Consider the following 15,073-nt stretch of genomic DNA (forward strand, 5'->3'; position numbering starts at 1 on the left):
GGGGGGCTAATAATTCTGACTTCAACTGTATAATGTAATATAAATCTTATTTCACTAAATGCAATGAATAGCTCTATTTGTAAAGATTTCATTCAGATAGATCGGGATGATCAAGTCTTTGTCTATGCAGTGCATCTACATAAAATAGAATAAATCAAAAGTAAATATAAATACAGCAGAGCAGAGGTAAAAAATAAAAATAAAAAAAAATTGGTTTCCTAGAGATTCTAGCAGTAATTAGGTACAGAAATCGAACAACCAAACATAAAACAACATGGTCATCATTTAATAAATGATTTTAAAAAAGACATTTAATAATATTGTTTTAATCTTTAATAAATAATCTAATTAATCGATGTGACTATTGTGGATACACACATATCGATGCTCAAACAATATTTTGTGCAGCCCTACTGTATTATACTAAAAGTAGGCTTATATGCTTTATTGTTTTGAAAAAGTATCTGAATTGTTTAGTGATCATTCATCAAGATAAAAAAGTGATTTTAATATCCTAAATAAAATTGTTATTAAATAGTCTGTGACATCATCAAAAGGTACCAATGTGTTATATAGTTGGCCAGCTGATAAAAGTGGAAGTGTAAGTTTAGTAATGTGTGGTACTATAGTTTAGGATCTGATATAATGCTAGTGTCATCCACTCTAATATTATCAATATATCTTCCCAGGGTTACACACAATTACTTTATGTTGTCCAAACACAAATCGATTAACTTAATTGTTTTCACAAATTTGAGTGGATTGAACATAAAACATTTAAGTTGTCCCCCAACACCTCAATAATTGTTTTGATTCAGCTTGTTTTAAATAAGTAGTTCGAACAAGCAGCACAAATTTGTTTTTGGGTGTATATCACTGTATATATTAAAGCTGCACCATATTGGGAAAAAAAAAACGTACATTGCAATATTTTTATTTTGAACAATTTATATTGCGATATTTCTCAAGATACGTTAATTAATTGATAATTTAGATGGAGTGCATAAATATAATAAACAAATTACAAGCAGAGATAAATAGAGCAAACATACAATAATGGGGTCTAACAGTATACAGGTACAGAAGTAAATTAAACAAATGTACAATAAAGCTGTATATTCTACGTAATAATTGCCGAAATGCGGTAAAGTCGCTTAAAATGTTTACACAGGTAAACTTTGATAAATTTTTACTTTATTAAGGTTAAACTGAAATGACTCCAAAATTCTCATGTGTTCTGAACTATTATAGCTGGTCAGCTACAACCCTGACTCCGCGGATACATTTTTATATCGGTGCTAAAATAATATATTGTGCAGTCCTTATATATATATACTGTACAGTTGAAGTCAGAATTATTAGCCCCCCTTTGAATTATTTTCTCATTTTTAAATATTTCCCATTTCCCAGAGATGGGTTGCGGCTGGAAGGGCATCCGCTGCGTAAAAACCTGCTGGATAAGTTGGCGGTTCATTTCGCTGTGGCGACCCCAGATTAATAAAGGGACTAAGCCGACAAGAAAATGAATGAATGAATTATTTGTCAAATTATGTTTAACAGAGCAAGGAAATTTTCACAGTATGTCTGATAATGTTTTTTCTTCTGGAGAAAGTCTTATTTTTTTATTTCGTCTAGAATAAAAGCATTTTTTAATTTTTTTAAATCAATTTTGGGACAAAATTATTAGTCCCCTTTAAGCTATTTTTTTTTCGATAGTCTACAGAACAAACCGTTGTTATAGAATAACTTGCCTAATTACCCTAACCTGCCTAGTTCACCTTATTAACCTAGTTAGGCCTTTAAATGTCACTTTAAGCTAGAAGTGTCTTGAAAAATATCAAGTAAAATATTATTTACTGTCATCATGGCAAATATAAAATAAATCAGTTATTAGAAATAGGTTTTTAAAACTATTATGCTTAGAAATGTGCTGAAAAAAATCTTCCCTCCATTAAACAGAAATTGGAGAAAAAAATAAACAGGGGTGCTAATAATTCAGGGGGGCTAATAATTCTGACTTCAACTGTATATATATATATATATATATATATATATATATATATATATATATATATATATATATATATATAAATTTTCCCCCAATTTCTGTTTAATAGAGAGAAGATTTTATATTATTAATTAATATAGTTATAATTAAGGCAAGTTATTGCATAACGATAATTTGTTGCTATCAAAAAATAAATGTTGACCTTAAAATGGTTAATAAAAAAAAAATAAAAGCTGCTTTTATTCTAGCTGTCATAAAACAAACAAGACTTTCTTATATGTATATCCAACACGTGAGATCAGGCTGGTATATCAGACATAAAAAATTCAAAGGGGGGCTAATAATTCTGACTTCAACTGTATCTAGTTGCATCTTATCTACTATACGTCTATATATATCTTAGCATGATATTTAGCGTCATATTTGCCCTGTGATGTACTAACAACAAACACAATTCTCTGCCAATTTGTACTTTTAACAACCGTGTGCTGTAACAAAATATCAAAGATTTTCTGCAAATCTATTGATTTGACATACATATTTTAACATTTTTTCTGTGGCAAAATATAAATGTAAGCTCAATTATATGGATACTATGATGATTTTCCAGTTAAAAATGCTTACATAACACAACATAAATGCTTATTTACGTTTTGTAGCCGGGCAGACTTTCTCTTTCCCCACGGCCACCAGCATTAGGTTTAGCTCTACGGTGCATTATCCATTTGTAACCTGTACATTCTCGTCATATTTCACTATTTATTTTCTGCTACCACTCATTTCTACAACGTGATGTTGTTGCTTTGAGCACAATTTACAATGATGTTTCACAAATAGCTGTGTGAAACAGCTATTTAGCTAAGTGATGCAAGTAATGCAAGTTGAGGTTTCCATTTAACCTTGATTCAAATACATCCTTCAGCAAATGTGCGCACATACACAGATGTAAATACAGTGTTTATTCACAAGCACAAACAAAGATTTCACTATTTACATTCAGTCTTTTAAGTATGCAGTCATTTTCATGTTTATAGATGTTCATTACTTAGTAAGAACCACTCTTGGGTTCATAGAGAAAATGTTTATAAGAAGCATCAACAAATTTACACACGTAAAATAAGTACTCGAATGCAAAACAAATTGTTTAAAAACGTAAATGCACCTCAAGTTAATTAATCACATTTCCTACTCAGAGTTTAAATTAGATAAATAAAGAGATAAACAAATTCAGTAAACACATTATCTTCTGTAAAACAGCTGCAACTCACCAAAAATAAATACAAATATACTACAACACAATCAGTCATCGCAAAATGCAACTTCAAAGCCACGACCCTGAAATGTTATATGTAGCATTTAAAATGAAGTGTTATACTATTGCATATTAATTGATTAATCAGTTAATCACATATTAAAAGATTTAATAGTCCACATTATAAAACACACTACTAACTTATTTCACAGCTGATCATTTTCTGTTATTTTGACTCCATGTGCATATAGCTAATATTCATTGTAGGCTACATTGTTTCAAAATAAAGTTATGTCAATAGGATTGTAAAATCTGTCTGGAAAATAACTTTAAAAAAGAGGAAAAAAAAGTCAGGATATTTCTGAAACTATGTATTAAGCTACATTTATTATTTTAGAACAAATACTTTATATGTAAAAAAAAAAAAAACGTTTTTAAACAAACACAGGAAAGACCACAGATTTATTCACATTGGGTCATATTTGAGATTATCAGAGAAGAAGCAAGACCACTTTAGGTCTATTTTTTGTTGTTGTTGTTTTTCTGTAATATTTTAAATTTTATTACTATTAAAGTGCCTTTTAATTCTAAAAAATATATATTCTAAAGCAATTGGCTGCAAAGAAATTTTGAGTTTATTAAGCTTCAGTGGTTGAAGTTGTGCCAAATTATTCAGTAAAGTACTTGACGTAAACCAGCCCTTTCAGACAACTGATATCATATGGGTATCATACCCAGACAACTGGGTCTTATTTGAGATTATCAGAGAAGAAGCAAGACCACCTTACTGTAGGTGCATTTTTTTTTTTTTTTTTGCTTTTCTGTAATATTATGAATTTTATTACTATTAAAATGCCTTTTAATGCAAAAAAATATTTGGCGTGGACCTAAAGTAAATTAATAAAATCTATCTCCAAACTATATGTAATTAAAGCACTGATTTTGCCATGTCCCAAATATATTAAGCTAAAAGAAATCTATATAATTTTAACAATCATTCTGACGTCAAATCATTTCCTGTTGAATTTATTTTAAATAATAAACTATACCAATTAATTATACTTAACAACTCAATGACAATTCTTCTAGAAATAACCAATTAAAGAGATCTGTTTATTATACAGCAGAGTTCTTTTTACTTTAAGCACTACTAAATTAATTTAAATATTCCATCAAAAAAGAGCTGTATTCAAGTCTGAATGAAGTGCATTTTAATCTACAATACTGTTAAAAGTTTTGTAATTATTAATAAGATTGGAATACTAATATAATTATGATTCCCCTATGTGTTAAAAGAAGTCTCTTAAGATACATTTACATGACACTGATGTACTAAAATAGAATTTTTTCTTTGTCTTTTTGAAAAGTTTTGCTTATAGAAGAAAACTTTCAAAATTATATGCTACACACTGTAAAAAATCCAGCTTAAAAATTGTAAACTCAGTTTAAAATTGGAAGTTAGGTGGGCATATTTTTGAGCTCAGAGTTGAATTTACTCATAAAAACGAATTAACTTTATGTTTGGACCTGTTTGCTCGATGAAAGTAAAAAAATTCAGCTGAGGAGACTTTGAATTTTGATGTATTTACTTAAGCGTTTACCAATGTAAAAAATAAAAAGTTGAATTAACTTAAAATTTTTAAGCAACTCGCTGCATAGAAATTTTGATTTTATTAAGCTTCAGTGGTTGAAGTTGTGCCAAATTATTCAGTAAAGTATATTTGACGTAAACCAGCCCTTTCAGACAACTTAAAAAAATATTTGGTACAACTTAATCCACTGAAGCTTAATAAACTCAAAGTTTATTTGCAGCCGGTTTCATTAATATTTTAAGTTAACTCAACTTTTTATTTTTTACAGTTTAGTCACATACAGTAAATAACTGAATTGTTGTAATACAGTATGCATGCCAGGCCACTAGTCGACATGTCGATTTGACATCAAATAAAGAAAGACTATAAGGTGCGATTCACATATTGCATCTAAAACCATGTTGAAAATGCAAGATGTGCTGCTTCCTTCACTAATTTCATTGCACGTCTGAGTTCACGCACATGTGGCGTCTATTGTTGCTAAGCAATGATCAACCACGCTTTCCAAGAAACTACCACTGACAAACCCTTGCTGCAGCTCTGATACAACTTTGGAGAAAATTCAAAAGCACTGCAGTGTTTGGGTGCTCCGAGTTTGTCTGAGGTAGTCTACCGTTATTACTAAAGTATTTATATAATCCATACAATGTTTGAAGCTGGTTGATTCTTATCACACGATGCACAATACATTTGTGTCATTCTGAAAAGTTTAGATGTTTTCAACTCACTGTGCTGTAGACACCCTTGGAAAAAGTAAATGTGTTGTACCAAGTGTACGTTGCAACTTCATCAATGCCTATTTGTACGTTTGATATAATTTGTGAACATAACCTAAGCCTGCTCACATACCCTGTGGCTTCCAAATGAGATATACCACCCTCCAAAGGGCACTTTGAGATTAAAATAATCATAGTCACCATATTGAAGTTCAAAACGATGTGCTTAAAACTGAAAGAAAAATTTGAAGGATACAACTGATGGACACCTTAGGCCCGCCATGATCCTTGCATGGGGAAGTTGGTTAGTGTCACACACTGCGTTCTAGTCGGAAAGGCTCATCCCTATGCCCTAATCCCTTCAAAGGTTTCCGAAGGGTAAACCCTTTGAAGGGATTATTGTATAGGGATGAGTCCTTCCAAGTGGAATGTTGTCCTAGTCCACCACAATTGTGTCACACATACAGTACTTAATAGTATGGACACGTAATATGCAAGTCCAAGACATGATGGTTCTCACAAAATCAAGTTTTTGGTGTTTGCATTGAGATGATAATGGCATCATTTAAAACCAGTTTGTAAATGTTTGCATCTTCAGGTGCCTAAACGCCATTTTGTAAATGCTCAAGGCTGCATTAGTTTGGAATTTTAGGTCCCACTTTATATTAAGTGTCCTTAACTACTATGTACTTACCTCAAAAAATAAATACAATGTACTTACTGTGTTTATAATGTATTTGAGAACACTTGTGGTGCTTTTTAGTTGGGATAGTGGATGGGTTATGGACAGGTTTGGTGGTATGGGTAGGTTTAAGGGTGGGTTATGGTGTAAGGGGTGGTCAACAGTGTATTTACAAATGTAATTACAAAAGTTAACTACAGATGTAATTACATACGTGTATTTAATCAAGCATAAGTACGAAGTAAATACATGTATAAACACAATAAGTACATCGTAACAAACTATTAATTCCTGTGTAAGTACATATTAGTTAAGGCCACTTAATATAAAGTGGGACCGAATTTTATTGTGAACCATTTTTTTTTTTTACTTTAAAGAACTTCAAAGATCTGTTTTCTATTTTATTTTAGTAAAAATGTGACTTATTCCTGTGGTTGTAAAGCTAAATATTCAGTAGACCTTACCACTACATTATTTTTAACTGCATGATCAAATAAACACAGCCTTGATTAGCATAATCAATCTTTTAACTATCGCATATATATATCAATAACTTAATAAGGTCCAGCCAAACAAAATAAAGTATCACATCACTTCAAAAAACAAACAATGGATTTGTAGTTCACACAAAGGTTGGTTTAACATCCACTTTAAAGTTCACGACAGGATGTGATGAGCGGTAGAAATCCTCGTCCTCACTGTCCGATGTCCCTGAGGTGAGACTGTCTGTAGAGTCATAGGGGTGATGACATGCCCTACAGTAGGACCGCTGGTAGTAACAGTAGTCCTCTGAGCTGCTGGAGTCTGAGTCTGAATAGTCATATGGCTCCTTAGAGTGTTTAACCTCCTCTATCAGTCCAGCGGAGGCCGGCTGAGGAACATGTCCCATGTAAGGAGTATTTGAACATTTGTGAGAAGAACATTCCCAACTGTCCTGTCCTGAGCTGCTCCGAGTCTGGGCTTTCTCTGCCCTTTTACTCCTCCTTTCCTCACGCAACAAGTCATGTCTTTGAAGGTTACCGGTGGAACTTGTTTTAGGGTCATCATCCCTGAACTTTTCAAGGTCTGGAAGTCCCCTCCTTCGACCTGGAGGAACCGAGCCTGGAAAGTAGTAAGGTGGAGGTCCACCTTTTGAAGAGTAAAATGGAGGCCTGCGTTTCCGCATGACATAAGGGGAGATGGGTGGGAAAAAGAACTGTAGAGGGGATTGAGGAGAAAGAGTCATGCTTAGTTCATCTGGATTGATAGATGGGCTCCTCGCCCTGTCGGGTGATTTGACAGAGCTGCTTACAGCATCTATACTCAGATCCTGCAAGATCTCCACCAGCTGCTCATTGGTCACAAAGCCCAGTCTACCTGCTGGGGAAATTGCAGGGAGCTCAACAGAGGCTGAAGGCACTGGAGACTCAACCTGAGGTGAATTACACTGAGCAGAAACTGGAGGAGTAAAATCCTCTGCTAATTTTCCATGATCCAAAGGCACATCTTGTGGTTTCTCAGAGATTTCTTTTCCAAGACCGGAGTATCTGATATTGTCTTCTGTGTTTCCTTTTAGGCTTACAACTTCAAAGGAAGAGTTACCTTGAGTCCTCAGGTGTGGTGAAGACTCATCTGTAGCTCCTGGACCTTCAGGGGATGTTGCATTTGAGGTAGTATGGATGGGAATTGGTGGAGGAGGTACATAGGGAGGTGGAGAGAGAACTCTGGTGGGAGCGACTTCTGAGTATTGTTTTAGAACAAGTGTTGGAGAATCGGGAGATACCACTGTGGTTTGGGTGGAGGTGGAGTTGAGGTTAGTGTTGGACGAGTCCATTTCTCTCTCATCCAAGAGCTGGCTAGCAGTCATCAGTTTGAGCAGCTTATCCTTGGCATTGTTCACTTGTTCCTGTAGGCTATCAATAACTGCATTTTTCTGCAAATATGGAGGACACATGGGGAAAATGGTTTAAACTCATCACTTTAATCACTGTTATTATCTAGAATGGCTCATTTCACTTAGTAGATGAATGGGTTAGGTGCCAATTCAACAGGATGTGAGATCACAAAGCAGTGCCTTAAGGAAATGTAAAACAAAGGCTCCAGCCTTACTCGTAGGTTAGTGACGCAAAACACACTGCTATCCCACCCAACACTGGAATTTATCATCGCTTACTCAAACTGGTACTCACTGTGAGGACAAATCTAGTTCTATTGCTTTACTCAGATTTTTACTGCTGGCTTGTATAAATCCAATAAACCAGGACCATCTCTATATGTAAGTTCTCCTGTAGATTTTAAGCACCGATCACTTCACAGTCCCTCAGACATTTGGGGTAAACCAACTGATGGTCTTCCCTTAATCTATGATCAAACCAAATACAATCCTATAGACTTTATCCTTTATCTGTTTGTGTGTCTATGTGTTGAGTTTCTAGTGCCCTATTTACACCTGCTCAAAGGACCTACTGTACCTGTTTTTGTTGATCTAATCACAAGTAGACAATGCTAAATACAGCTTTGAACAGAATCTGAAACTTTGTGAACTTGTTTACTTTAGCCTGTTGCAGAGTTAGTTGAAAACGCAATTGATGAAACTTAATTTACAGTCCTGGTTCTAATGCAAACATGAGCACACACAAAAAAGTACATTTGTACTAAATAAAACCGTTTCACTAATGAATGCTACACTATATTTTTTCAGCAACAATTTCAACTTAGTCTTGAAACAACATATACAGTAAGCAACCATGTCTTTGCATTAGGGATACAGTGAAATAAATATGTAACATACACACTCAAAAATCACATCACAACCCCGATTACCTCATTGATAAGTCTTTTCATTGAGTCGTTCTCTCCAAGCAGATAGTAGATCTCATCCTCGCTATACATGGAGTTTGTGGTTTTGCTGGGACTACTGAAGTATTTGGCCATTTGACTGGGGTGAGAGTTTGTCTCCTCTTCAAAATGTCTCCACTGGGTCAGCTAGATTTTAAAATAAAAAATATTAGACCATGTGGTGAAAACTAAAGTATAACAAAATGAAGACACAATGTAAAGGGATTACAGCAATGGGTCTCAATAATTATAACCATGAATTTACTCTCAGAATCATTCCCAATTGACTATTTATCCAAGATTGGTACATGTCATTGTGTAGCATTTACTAATAGCCAATAAGTGAAGGTGGAGCAGGTAGAATTGGTGTGAGTGAATAAAGGTGGGGGGGACCAATTAGCATTTTCATGTATCCATGTATGCAATCCATGTCTGTTGTTGATTGTTGAGTTTTATTTAAGAGCTTTTAAGAGATATTACCATCACTTTTATTAATTTTAAGGGATAAAAGTAGGGACTCCACTTGGTGTTCAGGTATTGTAAAATACCAGTTTGCGAGTGGACTCTGACTTATACAGTATCTTGTGTGATATCCTATGATGGGCTATTTCAACCGACATACAATTCCCAAAGACGTACTCACTGTTTTACTTCCATGTGCATTCCTAGACACCCATTTAAATGCACACTATGGGCTCTTTTTTAAATGGTTTAAAGCTACATTTCAGAATCCACTTTTGCTATTTTAGGAATGGAAAAAAACATATTTTTCACGCACGGAACATGGTCTTAAAGGGTTGTCCTTATTTTCTTAATGAGTTATGGGTATGTTTTGGGCATAGCATGCAGAAAACCAATAAGAGTCTCATATCCCATCCCACATTATCTTTTTTTGTAAGCAAAAAAAAAAAATTAATGCTTCTCTAGAGAGGAAACTGATCCGTGAGCTGCCTGAGATGAACAAGGCATGGGAGGAGAGAGCAAATTTTATATTTATGTAGACAATAAAATAAATACTGTAATTTTGCCTTTGTTGTACATGATATAGTGCTTTGAGTTTAAGAAAAGCACATCATAAATGAAATGTAATCTTATTATTAGTAGTAGTCGTAGTATTAATAATCATCTTATTCAATTCAATCCTTTCATTTTCATATTTAGAGATATTTCTGCGTGCTGCTGTGAATCCTCATGTGTATCATAAGCGATGTGTTTGCATGTTTTGGACCCACTAATCACTACCTCGCTCTTTCAATAAAAAACAAACAAAAAAATGTCATTGACTTTAGACTAGCCTCAAAATAATAACACTCCAACAATGCACTTTAACACACTTCCTTTTCCGACCAGCACCAGACTGAAATTAGTAAAAATATTTGTCATGCCTGGAGCTCCTGGCGCAATAAGGCGCAAGAAGATTTTGATGCGTTTTGTTGCTATTTTCAGACCAGTGCAACAGTCATTTTAACGTTTTGCACCACGTAGTTTAAATTGCAAGTCCATTTGCTCCACTTTGTGCACTCATGGGTGTTCTGGTCTAAAAAGGAGGTGACGCGTTGCTATTTTGAAGTAATAGAATAGACTGCGCCACTGACCAACTGAAAACTGGTCTAAAGTCCAGCACAGAGCGCATGAGTTATGTGCGCAGTGCTTAATTAGTGAATTGCAGAGCGGGGGTGGTTTGTTTGGCACAGACGATAGTGAAAAAAAAAAAAAGGGGGGGGGGGGGGTCCAAATGCAGGTCCAATTGTTTAATACACACAGGATGTACAGCAACAGCACATTATGCTCAAAACACACCTGTCACTCATTAAAAGAATAAGCACAACCCTGTTAGACCATGCACCAGGTTGCAGAGTGTATTTTTCCCTTCTTAAAGCAAAATCTGGATTCGGACATGCCCTTGATGCTTTTGTGCCAAGCGCTTCAGACTTTAAAGTGTCAAATTTTATTACGTTTAGGCTATATGTTGGTATAAACACCTATTTTACAAGAAAAGGTGTCTTTTGAACCTTTACACTGTCTATCAGTTGGTTAGACCTGCCAGTTTCACACCACCTACTGAATATATTTCTACATAAAAAATGGACTAATAAATTGACAATGGCAATTTATACTTTAATTAACTTATTATTATTAATATTATTTAAGATACAGGTCAGAGCAAACTACTTACTATTTAAAGGGCAGACCCTAATGGATCCTTGCCTCTATTCTATCTTCAAAGAGCTGGTGTAATATTACCCAAACTCCAGTGTCATAAAGAGCTGACACTAGCAGTGTCCTCTCCAAACAGACAGGGCACATTGTGTAAACACATTTGATGTTGGATGCTGACTCATCACCTGCTCCAACTCCTGTTGTAGAATTATTGATTGGTTGTAGCTCAGCACAAACCTCTTAAGTTGTTTCAGACTAGAAAAAAAGTGAAATGTCTGGACTAAAATTGAACCAGAGTTTGACTGAAAATCACTGGTGGCAAATTGAGCAGGACATACCTGAGGGACAAACAGAAGACAGTTGATGGCCATTGTGCAGATGAAGATCGCTCCAGATATTACACTGTAGACTACATTAGGCCAGGAGTAGAGGTAAAGGGAGATGGGTACAGCCACGGCGCTTGACATGGTGACCAGACAGACAGCACCCATGATGGTCTTGGACTGGTTTACTGGGGGTAAGCTCACATTGCTCGTCAGGCCGGCAAGATACGTGCCATACAGGAGGAGGCTGCCCTGAAATACCAGAGAGGAAGTTCAGAGTGATGCATTTTGTTGTTCTTGTAATCAATACCTGTATACATTTAGTGTGAATTCCAAATAAAGGCTGGCAATGAAAACTCTCTTTCAAGCATTTGTGTAAATTTAAATCAATTGCCAAAAAATTTAAATAACATGCAATAAACAATAAGTCCATAACGTTTACAGTTTGTTTATATAATTTTTTGGTTATAGTATTATTATTTATTTGTGTCTTGCATATAAATTATTTTGGCAATAGCAAAAAACACATTATATGGGTCATTTATTCATTTATTAGCCCCTTATTTATCAGGGGTCACCATAGCAGAATAAAACGGTAACTATTCTGGCACATGTTTTATGCAGCGAATGCACTTCTAGCTGTAACCCAGAAATGGGAAAATTTTATATTATATTATATTATATTATATTATATTATATTATATTATATTATATTATATTATATTATAATATATTTATAGGTGGGTATAGATTTTTTTTATCTAGATTAATCTCACTGTAATCTTGGAATTAATCTAGATTAATCTAGATTAAAATGGCTTATTTGAATTCTGCCGAAAGCATTCAGAATATATGTGCTCCCCAAATAATGACTAAAAGTAAGTCTTTGAGATTGGGTTTCTCAAGCCAGGTGGCGCATAAGACCAGGGGCTCATCTCCTGTTTCCAAAATCCATCACAAACTGTTTGATAAACTGTTCTCCTATGATCTATGGTGATGAAAATAAATTATGTTCTATAAGATGCTCCAAACAGCAATTTTTGATTACATGAATCCAACTAAAGTCATAACTGAACTAAGCAGAAATGTAATTAAGACATGTGGAGTATGCATATCTTAGTGGCATTATTAAAGTAAACACCACAATCAAACTAGATCCACACATGCGACTGTCAATAAATACCACACACACACACACACACATGGCGAAATGCAGAAGTTTTTTCCTTCCATTTGGCTTGTGTTATTTTATTCCATAACACTCACACCAGTCCTTACTCCTTTTTTGCGTCTAATACTCCAGTTTGTCACTGGGGCATGAAAGAAAAGTTCCTGAGTGAATGTGAAACTGCGGAACTGCAGTTAAGTCACCCCAAAATTACAGGAAGCTCTTACATAAAAGCAATTCACGTAAACATCTTAATTATTGTATTGTCTATTAGGGCAAATGCTGAGATTACAGATGTCCATGTAAGCACAGTCAGTATGTCTTTGAAGTGAAAGATCCAGAAGGGCATCCTGCTGATTTGATTTTTTAGATTTTTTTGTTAGACAGCTCACCGGTTTGACTTTCATTCATCGTTATTCATTTTAAAAAGTACCCGGTCCATTTTATTTGTATATGTTTTACTTGAATGCATAAACTCTACAGGTGCCTAATAGTTAGATGTGGAGCTAACATTAATCAAATTCACTCTAGTGAACTGCATCTATGTTAGCAGGTCACGTTTGATGTGGTAATTTCACAGTAAGAATACACACAGGTTCTCGCCGAGACTCGTTCTCGCCACCTACAATGCAATTCTGCAAGGTATACATCCATGCTAAAATATTAAGTTGAAAGTCATCATAGTTTGCGTGGAATACACCCAGCTCCCAACCCAACTTTAAGAATAGATTAACGGCGATGTTTTTTTTATCGCCCGGTAAGAGTCTCGCAGTTCGTTAATGCCGATAATGGCCCACCACTAATTATATTACATTAGAATAATTTATATTGTATATTTAATGCATAATATATCATTTTTCCTATTACCTTAAGTACAGAGATGAGGATTATCCACAGGTGTGAGTAGAGAGAAGAACATGAATCTAGCTGGGACAGAGAGTAGGATGAATCCAGGTCTATAACCTAACAAAAATAAGAAACAGCACAAACTTCACAACCCATTTATCATTAGAGTTTGCATACATTTTTATAGATGGCTTTTATTATACCCCTTTGTTTAGGATATTATGACTGACTTTCCTAAAATTATGACCCATAAAAATTCATACTTTCACTAGGGTTTCAAATGTAGCACACAATTGAAGCACAAACTTTTTGAAGCATGACATGCATGATCCATTTGAACAGCCATGCTTGGATAACAAATGAGTTTACCTTCACCATTGCACTGACAGACCGAGAGCACTTGGCAGGATCCATCAAACCCCATGCTGTTAAAACAACAATGTCCACTAAGACCAGCAGAGCAACCAAACCCATCAACTGGATGTCCCTAATAATCTGAAACACAACCAAAAAGAGAAACAAGGTTAAGCCAGTGACAGGATTAATAAATGACTGTCTGAAACACTTGTTCCTGATCAGTTGGGTCATTTCAAGGTAGGCGATGTTATTCTAAGATAACAATCTTTAAATAACACAGTCTCATCCAGGAGCTTTGAAATACATTGACCATCAGTCATACATTCAAATCCATACACTTACATCCACATTCATATTTATATCTGCCTGTCTGTCACATCATGGTTTTTCACTGTTAATTGACTGTTTGGCGCCATCCTGTGTCTGAATAATGCGAAAGCTATTATTCATAAATATTTATTCAATTATTATGGCTTAGAACAGTGTTTTGTGTGTAAATTTTAAAATGTATTTTTTTTATGTTTTGTGGCAGGTAGAAATGTAATAAGCAGGATGAAGTACATCCAGTATGGTTGTTTTCACTGAATAAAGCTCTTCAGTCTTATAGGACTGCTGGTTATTCTGTGATAACAAACTCCTGTTTTTACTTTATTCCTAACATAACATACACACATCTATCAGAACTCACCACTCTTTTGTCAGGCACACGCTGAGTGAAGACTCTGTAGAGCCGCCATGTTTTCCCAAGAATAGGGCCAAACACCAGAGAGCTGCCAATACATAGTGTCCACATCCGTGCCTGAGATGGGACAGAAAAAGAGAAGCACATTTAAAATGAGAACAACTTATTATTATTTCGGTTCTGGCAGCAGTGTTAAAACCAATCGGCAACCTCCCGCTCTCCCTTGGGAAGTAAGTGCAGAAGTAACTAAAACTGCAATTCGTCATCTCGCCTCTGGGGGCAGGCTCCAGAAAATCCAGATTACTGCAATGGTAAATTGGCCATTTTACATTTGATAAAAACATGTTTTTAGCCTGGTACAGAAGATGGCTTTGGTTCATATAGCTAATATTACTCTTGCGAGGGGGTGATTTTTTTCGTAACTCATCTGTTTTGTTTCTATTAAGTTTTATTAAGTCTGCATAATTAAG

At 34.9% G+C, this 15,073-nt stretch overlaps 2 protein-coding genes across 5 annotated transcripts in view; both read right to left on the bottom strand.

Moving 5' to 3' along the window:
• Nucleotides 1-15,073, bottom strand: part of LOC147842272 (uncharacterized) — a 543,494-nt gene that overhangs the window by 321,132 nt on the left and 207,289 nt on the right. The window lies entirely within an intron of this gene.
• Nucleotides 6,643-15,073, bottom strand: part of gpr156 (G protein-coupled receptor 156) — a 34,973-nt gene continuing 26,542 nt past the window's right edge. For all 4 annotated transcript variants that reach the window (XM_087267492.1, XM_087267494.1, XM_087267491.1 and 1 more), the window contains exons 5-10: nucleotides 14,610-14,720; nucleotides 13,934-14,059; nucleotides 13,586-13,681; nucleotides 11,566-11,802; nucleotides 9,053-9,214; nucleotides 6,643-8,162 (exon numbers count right to left, since the gene is read on the bottom strand). In XM_087267492.1, coding sequence (XP_087123618.1) covers nucleotides 6,873-8,162; nucleotides 9,053-9,214; nucleotides 11,566-11,802; nucleotides 13,586-13,681; nucleotides 13,934-14,059; nucleotides 14,610-14,720 — 2,022 coding nt within the window. In that variant the 3' untranslated portion in view covers nucleotides 6,643-6,872. The remainder of the gene's footprint in view (nucleotides 8,163-9,052; nucleotides 9,215-11,565; nucleotides 11,803-13,585; nucleotides 13,682-13,933; nucleotides 14,060-14,609; nucleotides 14,721-15,073) is intronic.

This window comes from Danio rerio, chromosome 9 (assembly GCF_052040795.2).
Source record: "Danio rerio strain M-AB ecotype USA chromosome 9, GRCz13ab, whole genome shotgun sequence".
Taxonomy (NCBI): Eukaryota; Metazoa; Chordata; class Actinopteri; order Cypriniformes; family Danionidae; genus Danio; species Danio rerio.